General features: G+C 41.5%; 1 protein-coding gene across 1 annotated transcript in view; it reads left to right on the forward strand.

The window, feature by feature from the left end:
- Positions 1-21,139, forward strand: part of LOC138666659 (zinc finger protein 208-like) — an 82,181-nt gene that overhangs the window by 21,310 nt on the left and 39,732 nt on the right. Inside the window, exons 4-7 of the mRNA XM_069754849.1 lie at positions 6,635-6,686; positions 6,770-6,867; positions 7,810-7,900; positions 16,867-17,953. Coding sequence (XP_069610950.1) covers positions 6,635-6,686; positions 6,770-6,867; positions 7,810-7,900; positions 16,867-17,953 — 1,328 coding nt within the window. The remainder of the gene's footprint in view (positions 1-6,634; positions 6,687-6,769; positions 6,868-7,809; positions 7,901-16,866; positions 17,954-21,139) is intronic.

The raw sequence follows: 21,139 nt of genomic DNA on the forward strand, positions 1-21,139 counted from the left end.
TCCTGAGCACCGGTGCCCAAAACTGGACACAGTACTCCATGTGCGGTCTAACTAGGGATTTGTACAGAGGCAGTATAATGCTCTCATCATGTGTATCCAGACCTCTTTTAATGCACCCCATGATCCTGTTTGCCTTGGCAGCTGCTGCCTGGCACTGGCTGCTCCAGGTAAGTTTATCATTAACTAGGATCCCCAAGTCCTTCTCCCTGTCAGATTTACCCAGTGGTTTCCCGTTCAGTGTGTAATGGTGATATTGATTCCTTCTTCCCATGTGTATAACCTTACATTTATCATTGTTAAACCTCATCTGCCACCTTTCAGCCCAAGTTTCCAACTTATCCAGATCCATCTGTAGCAGAATACTATCTTCTCTTGTATTAACCGCTTTACATAGTTTTGTATCATCTGCAAATATCGATATTTTACTGTGTAAACCTTCTACCAGATCATTAATGAATATGTTGAAGAGAACAGGTCCCAATACCGACCCCTGTGGTACCCCACTGGTCACAGCGACCCAGTTAGAGACTATACCAATTGTAACCACCCTCTGCTTTCTATCACTAAGCCAGTTACTAACCCATTTACACACATTTTTCCCCAGACCAAGCATTCTCATTTTGTGTACCAACCTCTTGTGCGGCACGGTATCAAACGCTTTGGAAAAATCGAGATATACCACGTCCAATGACTCACCATGGTCCAGCCTATAGTTTACCTCTTCATAAAAACTGATTAGATTGGTTTGACAGGAGCGATTTCTCATAAACCCATGCTGATATGGAGTTAAACAGTTATTCTCATTGAGATAATCCAGAATAACATCCCTCAGAAACCCTTCAAATATTTTACCAACAATAGAGGTTAGACTTACTGGCCTATAATTTCCAGGTTCACTTTTAGAGCCCTTTTTGAATATTGGCACCACATTTGCTATGCGCCAGTCATGCGGAACAGACCCCGTCGCTATAGAGTCCCTAAAAATAAGAAATAATGGTTTATCTATTACATTACTTAGTTCTCTTAGTACTCATGGGTGAATGCCATCCGGACCCGGAGATTTATCTATTTTAATCTTATTTAGCCGGTTTCGCACCTCTTCTTGGGTTAGATTGGTGACCCTTAATATAGGGTTTTCATTGTTTCTTGGGATTTCACCTAGCATTTCATTTTCCACCGTGAATACCGTGGAGAAGAAGGTGTTTAATATGTTAGCTTTTTCCTCGTCATCTACAACCATTCTTTCCTCACTATTTTTTAAGGGGCCTACATTTTCAGGTTTTTATTCTTTTACTATTGATATAGTTGAAGAACAGTTTGGGATTAGTTTTACTCTCCTTAGCAATGTGCTTCTCTGTTTCCTTTTTGGCAGCTTTAATTAGTTTTTTAGATAAAGTATTTTTCTCCCTCTAGTTTTTTAGAGCTTCAATGGTGCCATCCTGCTTTAGTAGTGCAAATGCTTTCTTTTTACTATTAATTGCCTATCTTACTTCTTTGTTTAGCCACATTGGGTTTTTCCTCTTTCTAGTCCTTTTATTCCCACAAGGTATAAACCTCTTACAGTGCCTATTTAGGATGTTCTTAAACATTTTCCATTTATTATCTGTATTCTTATTTATGAGGATATTGTCCCAGTCTACCAGATTAAGGGCATCTCTAAGCTGGTCAAACTTTGCCTTCCTAAAGTTCAGTGTTTTTGTGACTCCATGACAAGTCCCCCTAGTGAAAGACAGGTGAAACTGTACAATATTGTGGTCGCTATTTCCTAGATGCCCAACCACCTGCAGATTTGTTATTCTGTCAGGTCTATTAGATAGTATTAGGTCTAAAAGTGCTGCTCCTCTGGTTGGATTCTGCACCAATTGTGAAAGATAATTTTTCTTGGTTATTAGCAGAAATCTGTTGCCTTTATGGGTTTCACAGGTTTCTGTTTCCCAGTTAATATCCGGGTAGTTAAAGTCCCCCATAACCAGGACCTCATTATGGGTTGCAGCTTCATCTATCTGCTTTAGAATTAGACTTTCCATGGTTTCTGTTATATTTGGGGGTTTGTAACAGACCCCAATGAGAATTTTGTTACCATTTTTCCCTCCATGAATTTCGACCCATATGGACTCGACATCCTCATTCCCTTCGCTAATATCCTCCCTTAAAGTGGACTTTAGACAAGACTTTACATAGAGACAAACCCCTCCTCCTCTCCGATTTTTACGATCCTTTCTAAACAGACTGTAACCCTGTAAGTTAACTGCCCAGTCATAGCTTTCATCTAACCATTAGGGTTGAGCAACCTTGACTTTTTTAGGGTCGAGCCGGGTTTCGTGAAACCCGACTATCTCAAAAGTCGAGTCGAGTGAAATCGGCCGATTATGGCGAAAAGTCGAGGATCGACCGAAACACGAAACCCAATGCAAATCCAATGGGAATTTTTTTTTTCCTCCTCCTCCTCCTCCTCTCTCTCTCGTCCCTGAACTGAAAAGCTGGTGTTACACAGTGCAAATCGCTACAGCGCACAAGCGACAACATGGCGATAGGCGTCCACGCCCCTAAGACCTATGTCATCACTCTGCCCACGCCCCTTCATTGGCTGAAAAAAATGGCGCCAAGCACGTCATACGAAACGCGACTTTGGCACGAAAGTCGCGTACCGCATGGCCGACCCCACACAGGGATCGGGTCGGGTTTCATGAAACCCGACTTTGCCAAAAGTCGGCGACTTTTGAAAATGAACGATCCGTTTCGCTCAACCCTACTAACCATGTCTCGGTTATTCCCACTATGTCAAAGTTACCTGTAGATATTTCTGCTTCTAGTTCTTCCATCTTGTTTGTCAGGCTTCTGGCGTTTGCGAGCATGCAGTTTAGAGGATTTTGTTTTGTTCCAATCTCCTCGCTGTGGATTGTTTTAGAAATGTTCTTACCTCCCTTCTGAGTATGTTTTCCTGGGTCTTCTTTGTTTGAGTCTAATGTTTTTCTTCCCGTCCCCTCTTCTTCTCGTTTAACGCCCTCCTGATGAGTGTAGCGAGTCTTCTGGCGAATGTGTGTTTCCCAGGTTTGTTGAGGTGTAGTCCGTCTCTGGCGAGGAGTCCATCGTACAAGTAATTCACACCGTGGTCCAGGAATCCGAATCCTTGTTGTCTGCACCATCGTCTTAGCCAGTTGTTCGCATCAAGGATCCTGTTCCATCTCCTGGTGCCATGCCCGTCTACTGGAAGGATAGAAGAAAAAACTACCTGTGCATCCAGTTCCTTTACTTTCTTCCCCAACTCTTCAAAGTCCTTGCAGATTGTCGGTAGGTCCTTCCTTGCCGCGTCATTGGTGCCAACATGTATCAAAAGAAATGGGTGGATGTCCTTGGAGCTGAAGAGCTTTGGTATCCTATCGGTCACATCCTTCATCATCGCACCTGGAAGGCAGCATACTTCTCTTGCGGTTATGTCCGGTCTGCAGATGGCTGCTTCTGTGCCTCTCAGTAGTGAGTCTCCCACCACCACCACTCTTCGTTGCTTCTTGGCTGTACTTTTTGCTGTCACTTGTTGCTGTGTGCCCTTTTCTTTTTTGCTTGCTGGTATTGCTTCATCCTTAGGTGTGCCATCTTCATCCTCTACAAAGATTTGATATCGGTTCTTCAGTTGTGTGGTTGGTGATTTCTCCATGGTCTTCTTGCTTCTTTTGGTCACATGCTTCCACTCATCTGCTTTTAGAGGTTCTCTGACACTTTTTTCACCTTCTGTGACCAGTAGAGATGCTTCTGTTCTGTCTAGGAAGTCTTCATTCTCTTTGATGAGTTTCAAAGTTGCTATTCTTTCTTCGAGACCCCGCACCTTTTCTTCTAAAAGGGCCACTAGTCTACACTTCTGACAGGTGAAATTGGATTCTTCTACTGGTCGATCTGTGAACATGTAGCACATGCTGCAGCTCACCATGTAGGTTGTCACATCTGCCATGTTGCTCCTAGATCCTGCTGACTTGCTGTGTGTTTTCCTTCTTGTGTAATCTACTCAGCCAAGCTTTCTTGCAATAATGTCCTACGGCGCTCGGTTTGGTGATGCTTTCCAAGCAGCTGGTCCCGGCTGTACCCAACGATCTTCTTGCTGAGGGAGACTCTTCGCTTTTCCCAGAAGGCACCTGGAATATGCAAATTATCCTCCTCAAGCTTGAATCCCAGGTTTGGTGATGCTTTCCAAGCAGCTGGTCCCGGCTGTACCCAACGATCTTCTTGCTGAGGGAGACTCTTCGCTTTTCCCAGAAGGCACCTGGAATATGCAAATTATCCTCCTCAAGCTTGAATCCCTGGTTTGGTGATGCTTTCCAAGCAGCTGGTCCCGGCTGTACCCAAGTGATATAAATACACCGTTCTGCTACATACACATCGTTCACACACAGGACTGCTACATAAACGTCTTACACTCTGCTTGCAGCATTTCCTGATTCCCGGCTCCTGCTCCACACTGGTTCTCCTTGACATGAAAGAGAGTTTCCAATTTACGTTATTGCTCTACTGGGTTTCTGCCTACCTGCACCCGCAAAAAATGTCCTTGACAATGACCGTACCAGGTCGAAACGTTAGACAAAATCTTTGACTCCTTACCGTAGGGGTGAGGAACCTCAGGCCCCAGGGCCATTTACGGCCCTCGATGACCTTTTATCAGGCCCCTGAGCAGATTCTCAGGGACCGCATTCTTGGGCAGGAAGGTATATTTTGATAACAACCAGCTCATTAATTTCTTCTTTCTCTGTTAGCACACACATGCAGTGTTCGCTACTGAACACTGAAGGGCATGCAATGAAAGATTACGTCCTGACACCAGTGCCAGAGTCAGGATGCACTTTGTGGGCGGAGTTTGTACGACCCCCAAAGGATGGTATAAATATCCAAATGGCCCTTGGCAGAAAAAAGATTCCCCACCCCTGCCATACCGGATCAAAATTAATTTACACTTCTGTAAGACCTACAGTCTCATTTCATTTTCTTTTGTGCTGCTGAGGTTCCAACTTCAATTAGTCTGGACTACGAGTCCCTTCCTCAAGCACACAATTCTTTCAAAACGACAGTGTGTCTCCTTCTAATCTGCTACATACACATCATACACACATGGCTCTGCATCATACACATCATACACACACAGCTCTGCCACATACACATTATAAACACACGGCTCTGCTACATACACATCATACACACACATAGCTCTGCTACATACACACATGGCTCTGCTACATACACATCATACAAACATGGCTCTGCTACATACATATCATACACACACAGCTCTGCTACATACAAATCATATGCAGACGGCTTTACTACATACACATCATACACACAAAGCTCTGCCACATACACATCATACACACACACAGCTCTGCTACATACATATCATACGCAGACGGCTCTGCTACATACACACATGGCTCTGCTACATACACATCATACACACACAGCTCTGCCACATACATATACACACATGGCTCTACTATATACACTTCGTACAAACACAACTGTGCTTTATACTTATCATATACACACAGCTCTGCTACATACACATTATACACACACAGCTCCACTCCGTACACCTCGTACACACACGGCTCTGCTACATCCACCCTGTAGACCCCTCCTGACCCCACACATAAACTTCCCCTCATCCAGCACCATGACAACCAGCACAGCAGAGTCCTGCAGACACTGAGGCCCCTGATCATGTGACCCCTGACTCCTCCCCTCCTGTGACCTCATCACAGGTCCTGTGCGCACAGAACAGCCATATATGTGGTGTGCGGCTCTGCAGGTGGAGGTAGGTGCTGGAGATTCCCCATTACTGGGCGCAGGGGACATTAACCCCCTCAGTGTTGAGCCTGTGATAAACCTCTGTATGTGGCTATAATGGGACTGTGTGTTATACCGGGGGCAGGACGGGGCCATGACTGGATGTAGTGATCATGTGACGCCGGTAACAGCTCCGGAGATTTCTTACATGGGATCTTTATTCTGTTACAGCGTCATCTTCTCCCCATTCAGGTCCCTACAATATCGGATCCTCTCAGTGGAGATCTTCTATATAAGAGAATTCTCCTGAGTGACCCTACAAGGATGGATAGGGACAGGGACAAGATGGCGGAGAGGATATTACACCTCACCCTAGAGATCATCTTCCGGCTTACTGGAGAGGTGAGAGATTCTGATGACGTCACATTACATCATTCTTATCTATGGGAATAACAGATGGACAGAACTGGAGAGGTGAAGACTCTGGAAATGTCTGTAGTGAGATTTATTAATGTGTCTCTCCATAACCAGGATTACACAGTAGTGAAGAAGACCTCTAGTGAGCGCTGTCAGGCCCCTGTGTCTGAGGGATGGGAAAGACCCCTGAGCCCAATCACGAGGCCTCCACCTCACCCCCTGATACATGAGGACATCAATGACCAGAAGATCCTAGAACTCATCTACAAGATGATTGAGCTGCTGACTGGAGAGGTGACACTGCTGGGAATGCTGGGACATTATACAGTAACGCTATGGAGGGATCGGGGGATGACGGTATCATTGTATGTGTCAGGTTCCTATAAGGTGTCAGGATGTCGCCGTCTATTTCTCCATGGAGGAGTGGGAGTATTTAGAAGGACACAAAGACCTGTACAAGGACGTCATGATGGAGGTTCCCCAGCCCCTCACATCACCAGGTAATAGACAGGACTAAATACACACGGCCTATAATTATCTGTATATAAAGAATGAATTCAGTCCCTGTATGTGTTTCCTCCAGTTCTATCCAGTGAGAGGACAACACCAGAGAGATGTCCCCGTCCTCTTCTTCCACAGGACTGTAAACAAGAAGATCCCAATGTTCCTCAGGATCATCAGGTAGATGGAGAGAAGGTGTCATGAGATCTCCCCTATGATGTAAATATGGTCTTGTGTTCAGTCTTGTTTTATCCACCAGTATTATACACTGAGTTGACAATGTGTTAGAGACACCGGCCCTTTCCAGATTTGATTCATAGTGTGGAGTGAGAGCTGTGACCCTGGAATGTAATACAAAATGAAGTGATGAGTTATCAGCCAGAATTCACTTTGAAATAGGAAGAGTGAGTGATCTGAGCAACTTCAAACACGGGCATTGATGCTACATTAGTCAGAACCAGTATTTAAAAACTACCGACCTTGTGGGGATTTTCCTTAGTATCAAGGCTATATGGAGATTATTGTGATCAAGGAAAAACATCCAACATCAACATTTAAGGCTGGTGGAGGTGGATTAATAATATGGGAATATTTTCTTGGCGTATCCTCGTATCTCTGATATCTGTAGATGGAGGTTTGGACACTAGAGATTACATAAGTATTGTGACTAACCAAATTCATCTCTTCATGGCAGCTGTTTATCTTATGGTAGAAGAATCTACAAGGTTCAAATAGTTAGGGGGCAGCGTGAGGGGGACACTTTGAAAAGGGGGCAGCATGAGGCATGAAATGTGTGGAGATCATGGTCAGGTCGATATTACTCTAATGTGTATGAGGCTATTACTACCTAATAAAGGGTACATGCACATGATGTCTTTTAGACATTGGCAAACCTGTTTTTCAGATGAGTTCCAGGCAGGATCCACGTGGAAATGACGTTGTGTGCACACACCCTTAGTCTGACTTACCAGTAGGGGGCGTGACCATTTAAATTGCCTAATGCACTATGAACGCCAAATACGGTGTCATTTTTGGTCGACATGTTCATTTACTATTTCTGTTTTTTAAATCTGTTTATACAACGTCCCCATCTGTCTGTGACTTTTACCTTATTTCTTCCAGGGTAAAGATCTGACCCATATTGATACTCCAGGGACATATGTGATGGGTGATGAGCGGTGTAAGGAGGAGATTCCTACAGAAAACCGCACAGGTGAGTAGTGACCACTGAAGTCACAGGTTCTAATCAGTCACTGAATGGTATAATTACCGTATGTTTGCATTATGTTAGGTTTTAGGGGTTGTTGCACTGATTTTTTTATGTGGATTTTACACATAAGAATTTCTCGCAAAAACAAAACAAAAAAACCTTTTCACACTATTTTATATAGTTATCTCTCTGCTTTAGGAGGGAGTCTTCTGTGTTCAGAGTCCTGTCTAACACCGGACACTGTTCTCGGTGGATGTCTGTAAATTTACTTTTGACACTTGTCAGTGTTGGGGATTTGAACTCGGGACCCCAATATGGAAGGCAGAAATATAACTAGTGAGCCACAAGCTGACTTTATGTACAAGATAAATTTCTTTACAAGCATAATATTCCAGTATATAAATGGCGCAAGTGTTGTTGGAACGGTAAAAACAATCTCATGATGCAGAACTTTCCATTCTTAAAAAATATCGTAACCCAGACAGATTCCATAATAAATGAGACCACTCTGCTCCTGATTGCATTGGTTGTACAACACATCCGTTTTGAACATAAAACCTGTTTGCTTATTCTTAAAATGGAACAGAAACAAGAAAACTCCCAAACAAAAGTGTAAACTCAGCCCGAGGCTGTCATCCTAAGAATGGAGACGTCTGATTTTCATTTGATTTGTAGAGGAAACTTTCCCGTTCAAGTGATTGTGTCTGTGAGAAAACTGGTAACACTCCGATGTCATCTGTGTTGTCATCTGAGTGCTGTGTATTCTTCACTGAGCAGTTGCTATTAGAGGCTTTGACAAACAAAAAAACTGGATATCACACAGATTGTAAAAACGGACACCGGGACCAAAAATAGAACCAACATATTGTAACAAAAATTGTATTTTAACTTGTTAAAAAACAAACAAAAAACTGATTGTGGCTGATTGAGGCCCAACTCTATATTCACAATGTGAAGAGCGCACTGTCAGGGGGTTACGTCTTTATATACTACAGTAAATTAGTGTGGAACTGTGCCCCTGCCGTGTCCATCAACCCCTTAAGGACGTACCCATTTTCGGTATTGAAGACAAAGTTTTTCATTTTTTTTACTTGTTCCGTTTCATGGTATTTTTATTTTTATGAATTTTGGGGTACATGTAACTTTATTAACTCTTTATAGGGAGAAATTGAGAAAAAACCCCCACTTCTGTTGGTTTTTAACTTTTTCATTTTTTCGCTATTCGTGTGCTGCGAGGTTAACTTTATTTTGTGCATGACACCCTTAATCTGGAAGCACAGAACATTTCATATGAATGTGAGGAGGTGGCCTTAGGGAGATTATTTTACAAATAACGGAATTACAACAAGTTGTATATTACAGATACAGAATTATATTTACATCCAGTGACTTAGCGCTCCTGTCTCATCTGATTAGAGACATGTTCTGTTGTTTCTTCTCCATCTGGTCAGACCTTCATGTCGACATCTCCCAGCCAACACTTGACTTGTCACTCTGATCACCGCAGCCCTGAAAATAACAAGGTCACATCAATTTTATATATACATTTATCTCCTAAATAAAAAATCTCCCACTGCGCTCCTGAATACAAATATGTACCCCACCATTAATATAATATTAGCCGCACACCATTAAATATGTACATTGGTAATTGGAAGCAGGAATCTCCTCCCATACATCAGGACTTATTACATAGAATTAATGATATTCGATGGATGGAACATATGACGGCTCTTCTGAATGCTAGAGTGGAGAATTTTGATTCCGTATAGGCCCCTTGGGATTACTATTGAGCTCAGAGGAACGTTTAGGTCACCTCTTCTCCCCCTTCCTTCCCTTCCTTCTTGTGGGTGTCCTGTCCTCTTTCCGTATATATGAGGATTTTCTCATGATAATCCCCTTTTGTTTTGTTTTTTTATTTTTCTATGTATGCTTTTTGTTGTAACTTTCTAATTAAGGTATAATGGGGAATTCTTGGTATCGGGACTCACTCGAGATTATGGGTATGATTGACCCATTTTATGTTCATTATATAAGCGTCTTATTGTACTAGGGAGTTTCTACATCTATGGTGTCCCACACTGCATTGTCAATGTAACCTTTCTACTTCATATACCTTTGATTGTAATTGTGTGTTTGGACTTATGTCCATTTGTTAAAATTTGTAAAATTCTAATAAAAATGTACAGTTAAAAAAAAAAGTACATTGGTAAGCTAGCATTGTGCCCCCATTAGCTATTGCTTCCGCCACCCAATAAATATAAACTAATCAGTCTCTATGCCTAAGGCCGGGATCACACATGCGAGAAACACGTCCTTTTCTCGCATGTGAAATCCCTCCTCTGGTGCCGGCACTCCAGAGCGGAGCGTGCGGCCGCATAGCAACACATGGAGCCGCACGCTCCGCTCTGGAGTGCCGGCGCCAGAGCTTGGATTTCACATGCGAGACACGGACGTGTTTCTCGCATGTGTGATCCTGGCCTAACACCCCAACTCATTTTAGGGCTATGGGCACACATTGCATTTTTGAGGCTTTTTTTTTATGTATTGCAGAAAAAGCGCAAAGTTTTATAGTATAAGCAAAGTGAATGAGACTCCTGAAGTCTCATGCACACACTGCTTATTTATTCCTTGCACATATGCAGAAGATTAAAATCTGGAGCATGTCTATTCTTGTATCATTTTTGCAGTGTATTTCACCCATTCTAAGAAGTGGGGAAAATTCCGCCAAAACCTCCAAAGTGTTTTTCCAGCCTTTTGAATTTTCTGCTGCAAATACTGAACGTGAGCATCTAAACTTAGTCCCCATCCTGTTTCCACCCCATCCTGCATTCATTATACAGGTGCTTCTCACACAATTAGAATATCATCAAAAAATTAATTCATTTCAGTTCTTCAATACAAAAAATGAAACTCATATATAGCGTGAGAGACACCAGACCCTACAATGCAGACAAGCTGAAGGCTGCTATCAAAACAACCTGGAAACTGTAGGAGAAATCGGCGCAAATAGGGTCTTATCCGAGAAATATAGTTAGTTTAGCACTCAGATTAAACTCACCTGTTCAATTTGCTAAAGACGCATATGATGTAGAAAATCAGCCGCAGCGGATCCACGGGTCAGCAAGTGACCATCAGATTGTAGAGGAAGTTAGTGGACATTATTCCGCGCCACTGACAGAATGGAGACGTATATCCCAGTGTGGGTCAGTAAAGTGGTGGTTTATTTCAACGCGTTTCGAAGTCTATAACTTCTTCTTCAGGAAAAACCACATGCACGACGAGACAGAAGGAGTATCATTTAAATAGGTTAACACTTTGAATGTGGGCGCCAAAAAAACTGAACTCACATGACTATATGTCAGGGTTCAGTTCGGTACCACATGGTTGGACACATGATATATATAAAAATTAACCTATATAGAAATCTGTTTTTATGGAACCGCAAATGGAAGCTTGAGATAAAATACCCAAAAAATGATTTTACAATGTATTCACCTGGAAAATAAAATTCAAGAAATGCCCATGTGTGACGGACCCTGAGGACAACTGCATAACTAAAAGAGCGTCACTGGAGGCACATTGATTAGGGACACTCTTTTAGTTATACAGTTTATAGTCAGGTTAGCAGGAGTTAAATCTTAGATGGACTCAGCTTGTTTATTGCTTGTCATCCCATGCAGGGAAAACCAGCCATGTCTGCTCTTTCCCAATTTAAACTGGCTTCACTGTTCAGATAATGATTCAAAACAAAGTCCTAATTAGGGGGAGGCACTTCATACAATGTATAACAACAAAAAACCCATATGAACATAAATATGGGGAAATGAAGAGATCCACTAATAATATTAAGATATTCAAATTTTATTAAAGATAACTAAAAACACAATGTAAAAAAGCACACAATATAAAGCAGTAATACCGTAGGGGACGCTGGGTAGAACAAGAGGCAGAAAAATATATTATATATATGAGGAAAGTATAGGAAGGATACTGATGTATCAAAAAGAATACACAGCAGTATGGCAATTCCCATCCTTACAAATTAACCTCAATGCCCAAATTGCCACTTTATGGTGACTGGGAGGCAGACCAGGAAAAAATAACAAAGGTAATATCTACCATCTGTTGACATGTTAATGGTTAAATGCGGCAATAACCGCTAAACTAATCCTATTAGTCAGACATAAAACAGAGTAAGTAACAATAATCATTGCCTGAGTGGTGCAGATAGATGTCTAGGCGTCCACTCACCCCGACACACGTTTTGCCACCAGCTTCCTACGGGGGTGCCCAGCATCCCCTACGGTATTACTGCTTTAGATTGTGTGATTTTTTTACATTGTTTTTATTTAACTTTCATAAAATTTAAATATTTTAATAGTATTAGTGGATCTCTTCCTCTCTCCAAATTTATGTTCATATGGGTTTTTGCTGTTGTTCAGATGCCAGCAATAGTTCTGTATCCTGGTCTGAAGATGTGGACACGTTCTGGTAATTAGTGGGTTTTTCTAAAGTTGTTTTGAGTGGTGTTTGGTTAAGCGCTTCCATTTTCCCTTGATATCTTTATATTACTTTGTTGCCTCTTGGGCTGTACACTTTATATTTCTCTGTGTATTTTCTGAGAGAGTGTTGTGTGATTGTGTTTCTCTTTCTGACCTGTCTGTTTTAGTATGCATTTCCCCATGCACAATACAGACTAGTGCTACTTAGGAGCATAGGCAGAAATGAGGCTCCGGTATCTCCACCTTCAGGGGAAATCCTGGGATAGAGATTGGCTGAGACCCGTAGCATGAGGGTCAGTATGGGAGTATGGGTGCACATCAATTATCTCACAGTCACACTGGGACACATTGTCTCCTATGGGATGTGCATTAACCACTCCCGGTGTCTCCTATGTGATGTATATGCATCACTCTCGGTGTCTCCTGTGTGATAAAGTATACATTCAGAAGCCATTATCTCTTATTTGAATATGTGTGTGTGTGTGTATATATATATATATATATATATATATATATATATATATATATATATATATATATATACATACAGTACAGACCAAAAGTTTGGACACACCTTCAGATTTTTCTGTATTTTCATGACCATGAAAATTGTACATTCGCACTGGAGGCATCAAAACTATGAATTAACACATGTGGAATTATATACTTAACAAAAAAGTGTGAAACAACTGAAAATATGCCTTATGTTCTAGGTTCTTCAAAGTAGCCACCTTTTGCTTTGATGACTGCTTTGCACACTCTTGGCATTCTCTTGATGAGCTTCAAGAGGTAGTCACCGGGAATGGTCTTCCAACAATCTTGAATTAGTTCCCAAAGATGCTTAGCACTTGTTGGCCCTTTTGCCTTCACTCTGCGGTCTGGCTCACCCCAAACCATCTCAATTGGGTTCAGGTCTGGTGACTGTGGAGGCCAGGTCATTTGGTGTAGCACCCCATCACTCTCCCTCTTGGTCAAATAGCCCTTACACAGCCTGGAGGTGTGTTTGGCGTCATTGTCCTGTTGAAAAATACATGATGGTCCAACTAAACGCAGACCGGATGGAATAGCATGCCACTGCAAGATGCTGTTGTAGCCATGCTGGTTCAGTATGCCTTCAATTTTAAATAAATCTCCAATAGTGTCACCAGCAAAGCACCCCTACACCATCACACCTCCTCCTCCATGCTTAATGGTGCGAACCAGGCATGTAGAGTCCATTTGTTCACCTTTTCTGCATCGCACAAAGACACGGTGGTTGGAACAAAAGATCTCAAATTTGGACTCATCAGACCAAAGCACAGATTTCCACTGGTCTAATGTCCATTTCTTGTGTTCTTTAGCCCAAACAGGTCTCTTCTGCTTGTTGCCTGTCCTTAGCAGAGGTTTCCTAGCAGCTATTTTACCATGAAGGCCTACTGCACAAAGTCTCCTCTTAACAGTTGTTGTAGAGATGTGTCTGCTGCTAGAACTCTGTGTGGCATTGACCTGGTCTCTAATCTGAGCTGCTGTTAACCTGCGATTTCTGAGGCTGGTGACTCGGATAAACTTATCCTCAGAAGCAGAGGTGACTCTTGGTCTTCCTTTCCTGGGGTGGTCCTCATGTGAGCCAGTTTCTTTGTAGCGCTTGATGGTTTTTGAAACTGCACTTGGGGACACTTTCAAAGTTTTCCCAATTTTTCGGACTGACTGACCTTCATTTCTTAAAGTAATGATGGCCACTTGTTTTTCTTTACTTAGCTGCTTTTTTCTTGCCATAATACATATTCTAACAGTCTATTCAGTAGGACTATCAGCTGTGTATCCACCAGACTTCTGCACAAGTTGTTTCACACTTTTTTGTTAATTATATAATTCCATATGTGTTAATTCATAGTTTTGATGCCTTCAGTGTGAATGTACAATTTTCATAGTCATGAAAATACAGAAGAATCTTTAAATGAGAAGGTGTGTCCAAACTTTTGGTCTGTACTGTGTATATATATATATATATAGCAAAGCTTCTTTTCTAATGGAGGAGGCTAATGGACTGGTCTTCTGGTTAGATGCAGCTCCAACAGCAGTCATTGAACATCAAAAATAATGTGAATTCGCTGTGTAAGAGATGTGCTATACAAGACAAGAGATCATACTATGTAATAATGGTCAGCGCTGTACATACAGGACGCTATATAATAACTCGCCAGAATGGAATATGGAACTGTGCTATAAATAATAAAAATAGAAACTATGTAATTAAAAACAGCGCTGTATATAACAAGAATGTACACTGAATTATACGTGACTGCGTTATACATAATAAGGCTACATTCCGGTATCCATGTGAAGTTTCAGTGTGCTGCCAGATTTCTTTTTCTTGGGCACCACACAAACCTATTGAGAATGTCCTTGAAATCGAATCAGAAATTGACATGCTTTGAGCATGTGGCCTAAGGGAGGTTGTGAAAATAGCCTTAGTCCCGGTCTTGTGTCCTATCCCCCCACACACATTTATTGTAAGTCTGTGCTCCAGACTGACGCAAACCTGCAAAAGCAGTTGCGAGTAGCAATATCACTAATACCACTGAACATCACTCGCCTCACCAAAGACAAGCCGCTCCAGCCATCACATAAGGGGTGAGTTAATGGAATGTTTGGCTAAATAAAGCAGTGTAATTTTCAGCTTTGCACGGTCCCCAAATGATGGTATAAATATTCCAATGGAATTGGCAAGAAAAAGATTCCCACTCCTAATATAACTGATAAAGATTGGTGACAGGCGAAGTGAAACTTGAACCTAAGGAGAACATGAATCCTACAGAGAAGTGAAAAATTGGAACAGCACAACCTGCAGGCCTAACATCATAATCCAATAGTCACTGCTTTGTTCTCTACTTTCTTAGTCAATTGGTAAATTACCGTATATACTCGAGTATAAGCCGACCCCCCTAATTTTGCCACAAAAAACTGGGAAAACTTATTGACTCGAGTATAAGCCTAGGGTAGGAAATGCAGCAGCTACCGGTGAATTTCAAAAATAAAAATAGATGCTCCATACCGTTCATTATTGCCCCATAAGATGCTCCATATAAAGCTGTGCCACATATAATGCTCCATACTGTTCATTATTGCCCCATAGATGTGCCATATAAAGCTGTGCCATATAGTGCTCTGCACCGTTCATTATTGCCCCATAGATGTGCCATATAGTGCTCTGCACCATTCATTACTGCCCCATAGTTGTGCCATATAGTGCTCTGCGCCGTTCATTATTGCCCCATAGATGTGCCATATAGTGCTCTGCACCGTTCATTATTGCCCCATAGCTGTGCCATATAGTGCTCTGCACCATTCATTATTGCCCCATAGCTGTGCCATATAGTGCTCTGCGCCGTTCATTATTGCCCCATAGCTGTGCCATATAGTGCTCTGCGCCGTTCATTATTGCCCCATAGCTGCCATATAGTGCTCTGCGCCGTTCAGTATTGCCCCATAGCTGTGCCATATAGTGCTCTGTGCCGTTCATTATTGCCCCATAGCTGTGCCATATAGTGCTCTGCGTCGTTCAGTATTGCCCCATAGCTGCCATATAGTGCTCTGCGCCGTTCAGTATTGCCCCATAGCTGCCATATAGTGCTCTGCGCCGTTCATTATTGCCCCATAGCTGCCATATAGTGCTCTGCGCCGTTCAGTATTGCCCCATAGCTGTGCCATATAGTGCTCTGCGCCGTTCAGTATTGCCCCATAGCTATGCCATAGAAAGCTCTGCCATTGCTGCTGCTGCTGATAAAATAAAAAAACGCCATACTCACCTCTCTTGCTTGCAGCTCCCAGCGTCCGGTCCCGGCATCTCTCCGCTCTGACTGATCAGGCAGAGGGCGCCGCGCACACTATATGCGTCATCGCGCCCTCTGACCTGCACAGTCAGAGCGGAGAGACGCCTGAAAGATGGAGCGGCGCCCGGCGTGTGGAACGGGGACAGGTGAATATGACATACTTACCTGCTCCCGGCGTCCCGCTCCCTCTGCCTGTCACACGATCTTCGGTGCCGCAGCCTCTTCCTCTATCAGCGGTCACCGTTACCGCTGATTAGAGAAATGAATATGCGGCTCCACCCCTATGGGAGGTGGAGCCGTGTATTCATTTCTCTAATGAGCGGTCGCACGTGACCGCTGAAGAGGAGAAGAGCTGCAGCACCGAAGACCGTGGGACGGCAGGGGGAGCGTCAGGACCGCCGGGACTAGGTGAGTATGCCTCAGTGCCCTCTCCCCCTCACCCGCCGACCCTGCCGCCCACCGTGACTCGAGTGTAAGCCGAGAGGGGCACTTTCAGCCCAAAATTTTGGGCTGAAAATCTCAGCTTATACTCGAGTATATACGGTATTTGTATTACAATTTGCATTAAAAATGTATAAAATATATACTATTTATATGATTTTGGTGTCATAGTATTATTGGAAAATAATAAAATAATTGTTATTCTTGACAGATGACTGTACCAGGAGCTCAGTGGGTCATGTGATGCTTTCAGATTTCGCAACAGATGATCATGGTCTTACAACAGCTACATATGAAGAACATACTATTATCCCCGATACACCTCAATCCCTTCTCAGAAAAGGTCTTTCATCTGGTCGTTTTCAACAGGTCATGTCTTCTGCTTCATCAATGACCGATATGCCAAACAAAATTCATAGGAGGACTAATGAACATGAAATAGCTCTTAAAGAGAAGAAACCGTTTTCATGTTCAGAATGTGGGAAATGTTTTAATAGGAAAATGAATCTCATTACACATCAGAGAATTCACACAGGGGAGAAGTCACTTTCATGTTCAGAATGTGGGAAATGTTTTGTACGGAAATCACATCTTGTTAGACATCAGAGAATTCACAAAAGGGAGAATTTATTTTTATGTAAGGAATGTGGGAAATGTTTTACAGTGAAAGCACATCTTGTTAGACATCACAGAACTCACACAGGGGAGAAGCCATATTCATGTTCAGAATGTGGGAAATGTTTTTATGAGAAATCACATGTCATTGAACATCAGAGAATTCATACAGGGGAGAAGCCATTTTTATGTTCAGAATGTGGGAAACGTTTTAATAGAAAAATGACTCTTGTTACACATCAGAGAATTCACACAGGGGAGAAGTCGTCACTTTCATGTTCAGAATGTGGGAAATGTTTTGTACGGAAATCACATCTTGTTAGACATCAGAGAATTCACACAGGGGAGAATTTATTTTTATGCAAAGAATGTGGGAAATGTTTTACAGTGAAAGCACATCTTGTTAGACATCAGAGAACTCACACACGGGAGAAGCCATATTCATGTTCAGAATGTGGGAAATGTTTTAATGAGAAATCACATGTCATTGAACATCAGAGAATTCACACAGGAGAGAAGCCATTTTCATGTTCAGAATGTGGGAAATGTTTTACAAAAAAATCAACTCTTGTTGCACATCAGAGAATTCACACAGGGGAGAAACCATTTTCATGTTCAGAATGTGGGAAATATTTTACAGTGAAATCAACTCTTGTTGGTCATCTATGGACACACACAAGAAAGTAGCAAATATATTTTCTTATTTTATTGAAAATATAAAAAAAAATACAAGTTACAAAAATCACACATCTACAAGAAAGAAGGAAAACAATTTGGAGCATTAAATGATTACTAGAAAATGTATCCAGTTATCAATGATTGTTAGTAAAAAGCAATTAGTATTCATATAATACACCTATGTATGAATCATATCCAGTGCTGCTCACCATTATTGGCACCCCTTTTCAGAGACTGTACAATATCTTCAGAAATAAATGTACCAAAGTTACTGTATATCCTCAGGATTATTTAATTAGTGGTCCAAAGTAATACAACAATAAAACATTGTTTTTCAACTTACATGCTGCAATTTCATAGAAAAAACAGAATAAACAGCATGTGTAGCAATAAAGGCACCCCTAATTAATACTTGGTTGCACACCCTCTGGAATCAATGACCGCCTCTAAACATTTCTTGTAGCCATCTACAAGCTTCTTGCACTTGTCAGCTGGTATTTTCTCCCACTCTTCCTTTGCAGTTTATTCAAGCTGAATGTTTGCAGCTTTCTTTTTTCCCAGTGGCAGATTTTAGCTCACTCCAAAGATTTTCAATGGGATAGTGGTCAGGACTCCTTGATGGCCATTTTAAAACTGTCCATTTTTTGTTTTGGATGTGTACTTTTTGGTTTGTCAAGGCACTCTTTGGCAAAGATTAGTTGTTCCTTTTAATTTCTTTTCTTCAGCAATGGTTTCTTCCTTGGCCTTCGTCCATAAAGCTCTGCTTGGTTTAGTGTGCAACATATGGTACTGTGAAGGAGAGAATGGCTAATGAAATCAATTATTAAACCTTATATAAGTCAGTTCAGATATGGTAAAAAACATACCAGGAACACAATAAATGAACTATTGTGATCCGCAAAAGTGCAGCAACAATATATTAAAAACATATTCTTTTATTAACAATAAATACAATACATAACATACATAAAATATTAAGGTGCCTCTATACAACCTAAACCACAAGAGGCGGACAGCTAGAGTAAGACACTAAAAATAAAGAGCAAAACAAATGGGCACACGGGCATATGTAGATCTTACAAAACAAATATCACAATTCACAGGAGCAAAAAATAATAATGATTTAGTAATATATCCAAATGACTACGTAATTTGCATATCATGCGCACCGCTTACAATAGAACCGCGGCTTAAATTAGCCCGCATTTGCCAAAGTGCAATGTCCGCTGTAGCTGGCTGCTACTATATGTATCTAACAAACCAGCGCAATAAACTTGTGATCTAATACATATTACCTGTACAAGCTGCCATGCGCCTTCACAAATGAAGCCATAAAAAGCCCCCTGTCCCACACATATTACCTGCTCCGTGTCTCCTCGTGGAATCCCTAGCCAGAGTGGCGTGCTGCCTCTGCCTGCCCCGACGCGCGTTTCGCGTGATGCTTCTTCCTGGGGGTGTGTCTAAGGCGGTGAGTCTCACAGGTCTTATACCGGCAACATCCAATCAGATGGTAATAGGCAGGACTATCTCATACTCGCTACACTACACCTGGCCTCCGGTCTCAAAATATCGGCCGTATAATGAATCCTAATGATTAATTTAATTACTATCGTGAACATTCCCGATATCCCTCCAAGAAATCACTGCTATTACAATACTAAAAAATCCTTCCAGAAAGCTAAGATAAATCTATGTAACTGCATACATCATCTCTAATCCAAATACCTCCAGCCAAAGACTATATTTTTCAAAGAGGAACGCTGGCTGCGATAATGCCTAAATAAAATAATTAGTGAAGTTAAAAAGTGACTAAAAATAAATTATAAAGTGAGAGATAATGAAAGGAAAAATTCTGTAGATAAAAATGCACCAAATAAGTATATGCCGTGCAACAATAAAGGATGTCGATATAAGAACCCACAGCCTTGAGTGTCTATAAAAGATTAATTTGTGACCTATATAACCATATAGGACCATGTGCTTGTTTATAAAGTGATACGGTTCACATATTGATGCAATATACATATCTATTATACTGGTTACAATGTTCCAGGTGCGATATAGGGCAAACCCCGCCCCTCCTGCAGATAGGGGACGGGCCATGCCACCACCAGCCACCATTGGAACACAGCCAGAAAAGTGCACCCAGTTATATTAAAGTGCAAACCTATCTGTTACCCGTGAGAGTGACAAAATCCTAAAACATCTAAATAAGACGCTATATAAGCAGTTAATATCCCGAAAGGTGACCAACCCCTCCATATATTTGATATATCTGATATTCACATTATCTACAATCTAATTAAAACGTAAAACATACAAAAAAAAAAAAAAAAAGGCATAATATAGAATGCAGTCACTACTCCGCACAAAATCTTCTATCATGACATTATACCTCTCCAATCTATAGAGTGGGAGATATATACATCTCTTCAAAATATGAAGTCCAAAATAGTCCATAGATGTCACTCTTCTTCGTACATAGTCCTGTCCCCATATTTTCCATAGATAGATCTATTGTAAGCGGTGCGCATGATATGCAAGCGCACTGCTGTATCAGGGGCACATAGTAATTTTTTATCTATATCGATTAGTATAGGAGGATATATGTCATAAATTTATTGCGCTGGTTTGTCAGACATATACAGTAGCATTCAGCTACAGCGGACATTGCACTTTGGCAAATTGCGGGCTAATTCAAGCCGCGGTTCTATTGTAAGCGGTGCGTATGTTATGTAAGCGCACTGCCCTGTCAGAGGCATATAGCAACTGTTATCTATATCGATTATTACAAGAGGATAAAAGTCGGTGATTTAGAGTGATCCAGCTGAAATACAGGGGATATTATCCTGCCAGCTATGCATATGGAATTAAGTGTATATTACGGTGACATCTACACTGAATATGGAATTATCGGCATGGCTGGGTAGTTTTTTCAACTGGACATTACGTAGTCATTTGGATATATTACTAAATCATTATTATTTTTTGCTCCTGTGAATTGTGATATTTGTTTTGTAAGATCTACATATGCCCGTGTGCCCATTTGTTTTGCTCTTTATTTTTAGTGTCTTACTCTAGCTGTCCGCCTCTTGTGGTTTAGGTTGTATAGAGGCACCTTAATATTTTATGTATGTTATGTATTGTATTTATTGTTAATAAAAGAATATGTTTTTAATATATTGTTGCTG

Source organism: Ranitomeya imitator, chromosome 2 (assembly GCF_032444005.1).
Source record: "Ranitomeya imitator isolate aRanImi1 chromosome 2, aRanImi1.pri, whole genome shotgun sequence".
Classification (NCBI taxonomy): Eukaryota; Metazoa; Chordata; class Amphibia; order Anura; family Dendrobatidae; genus Ranitomeya; species Ranitomeya imitator.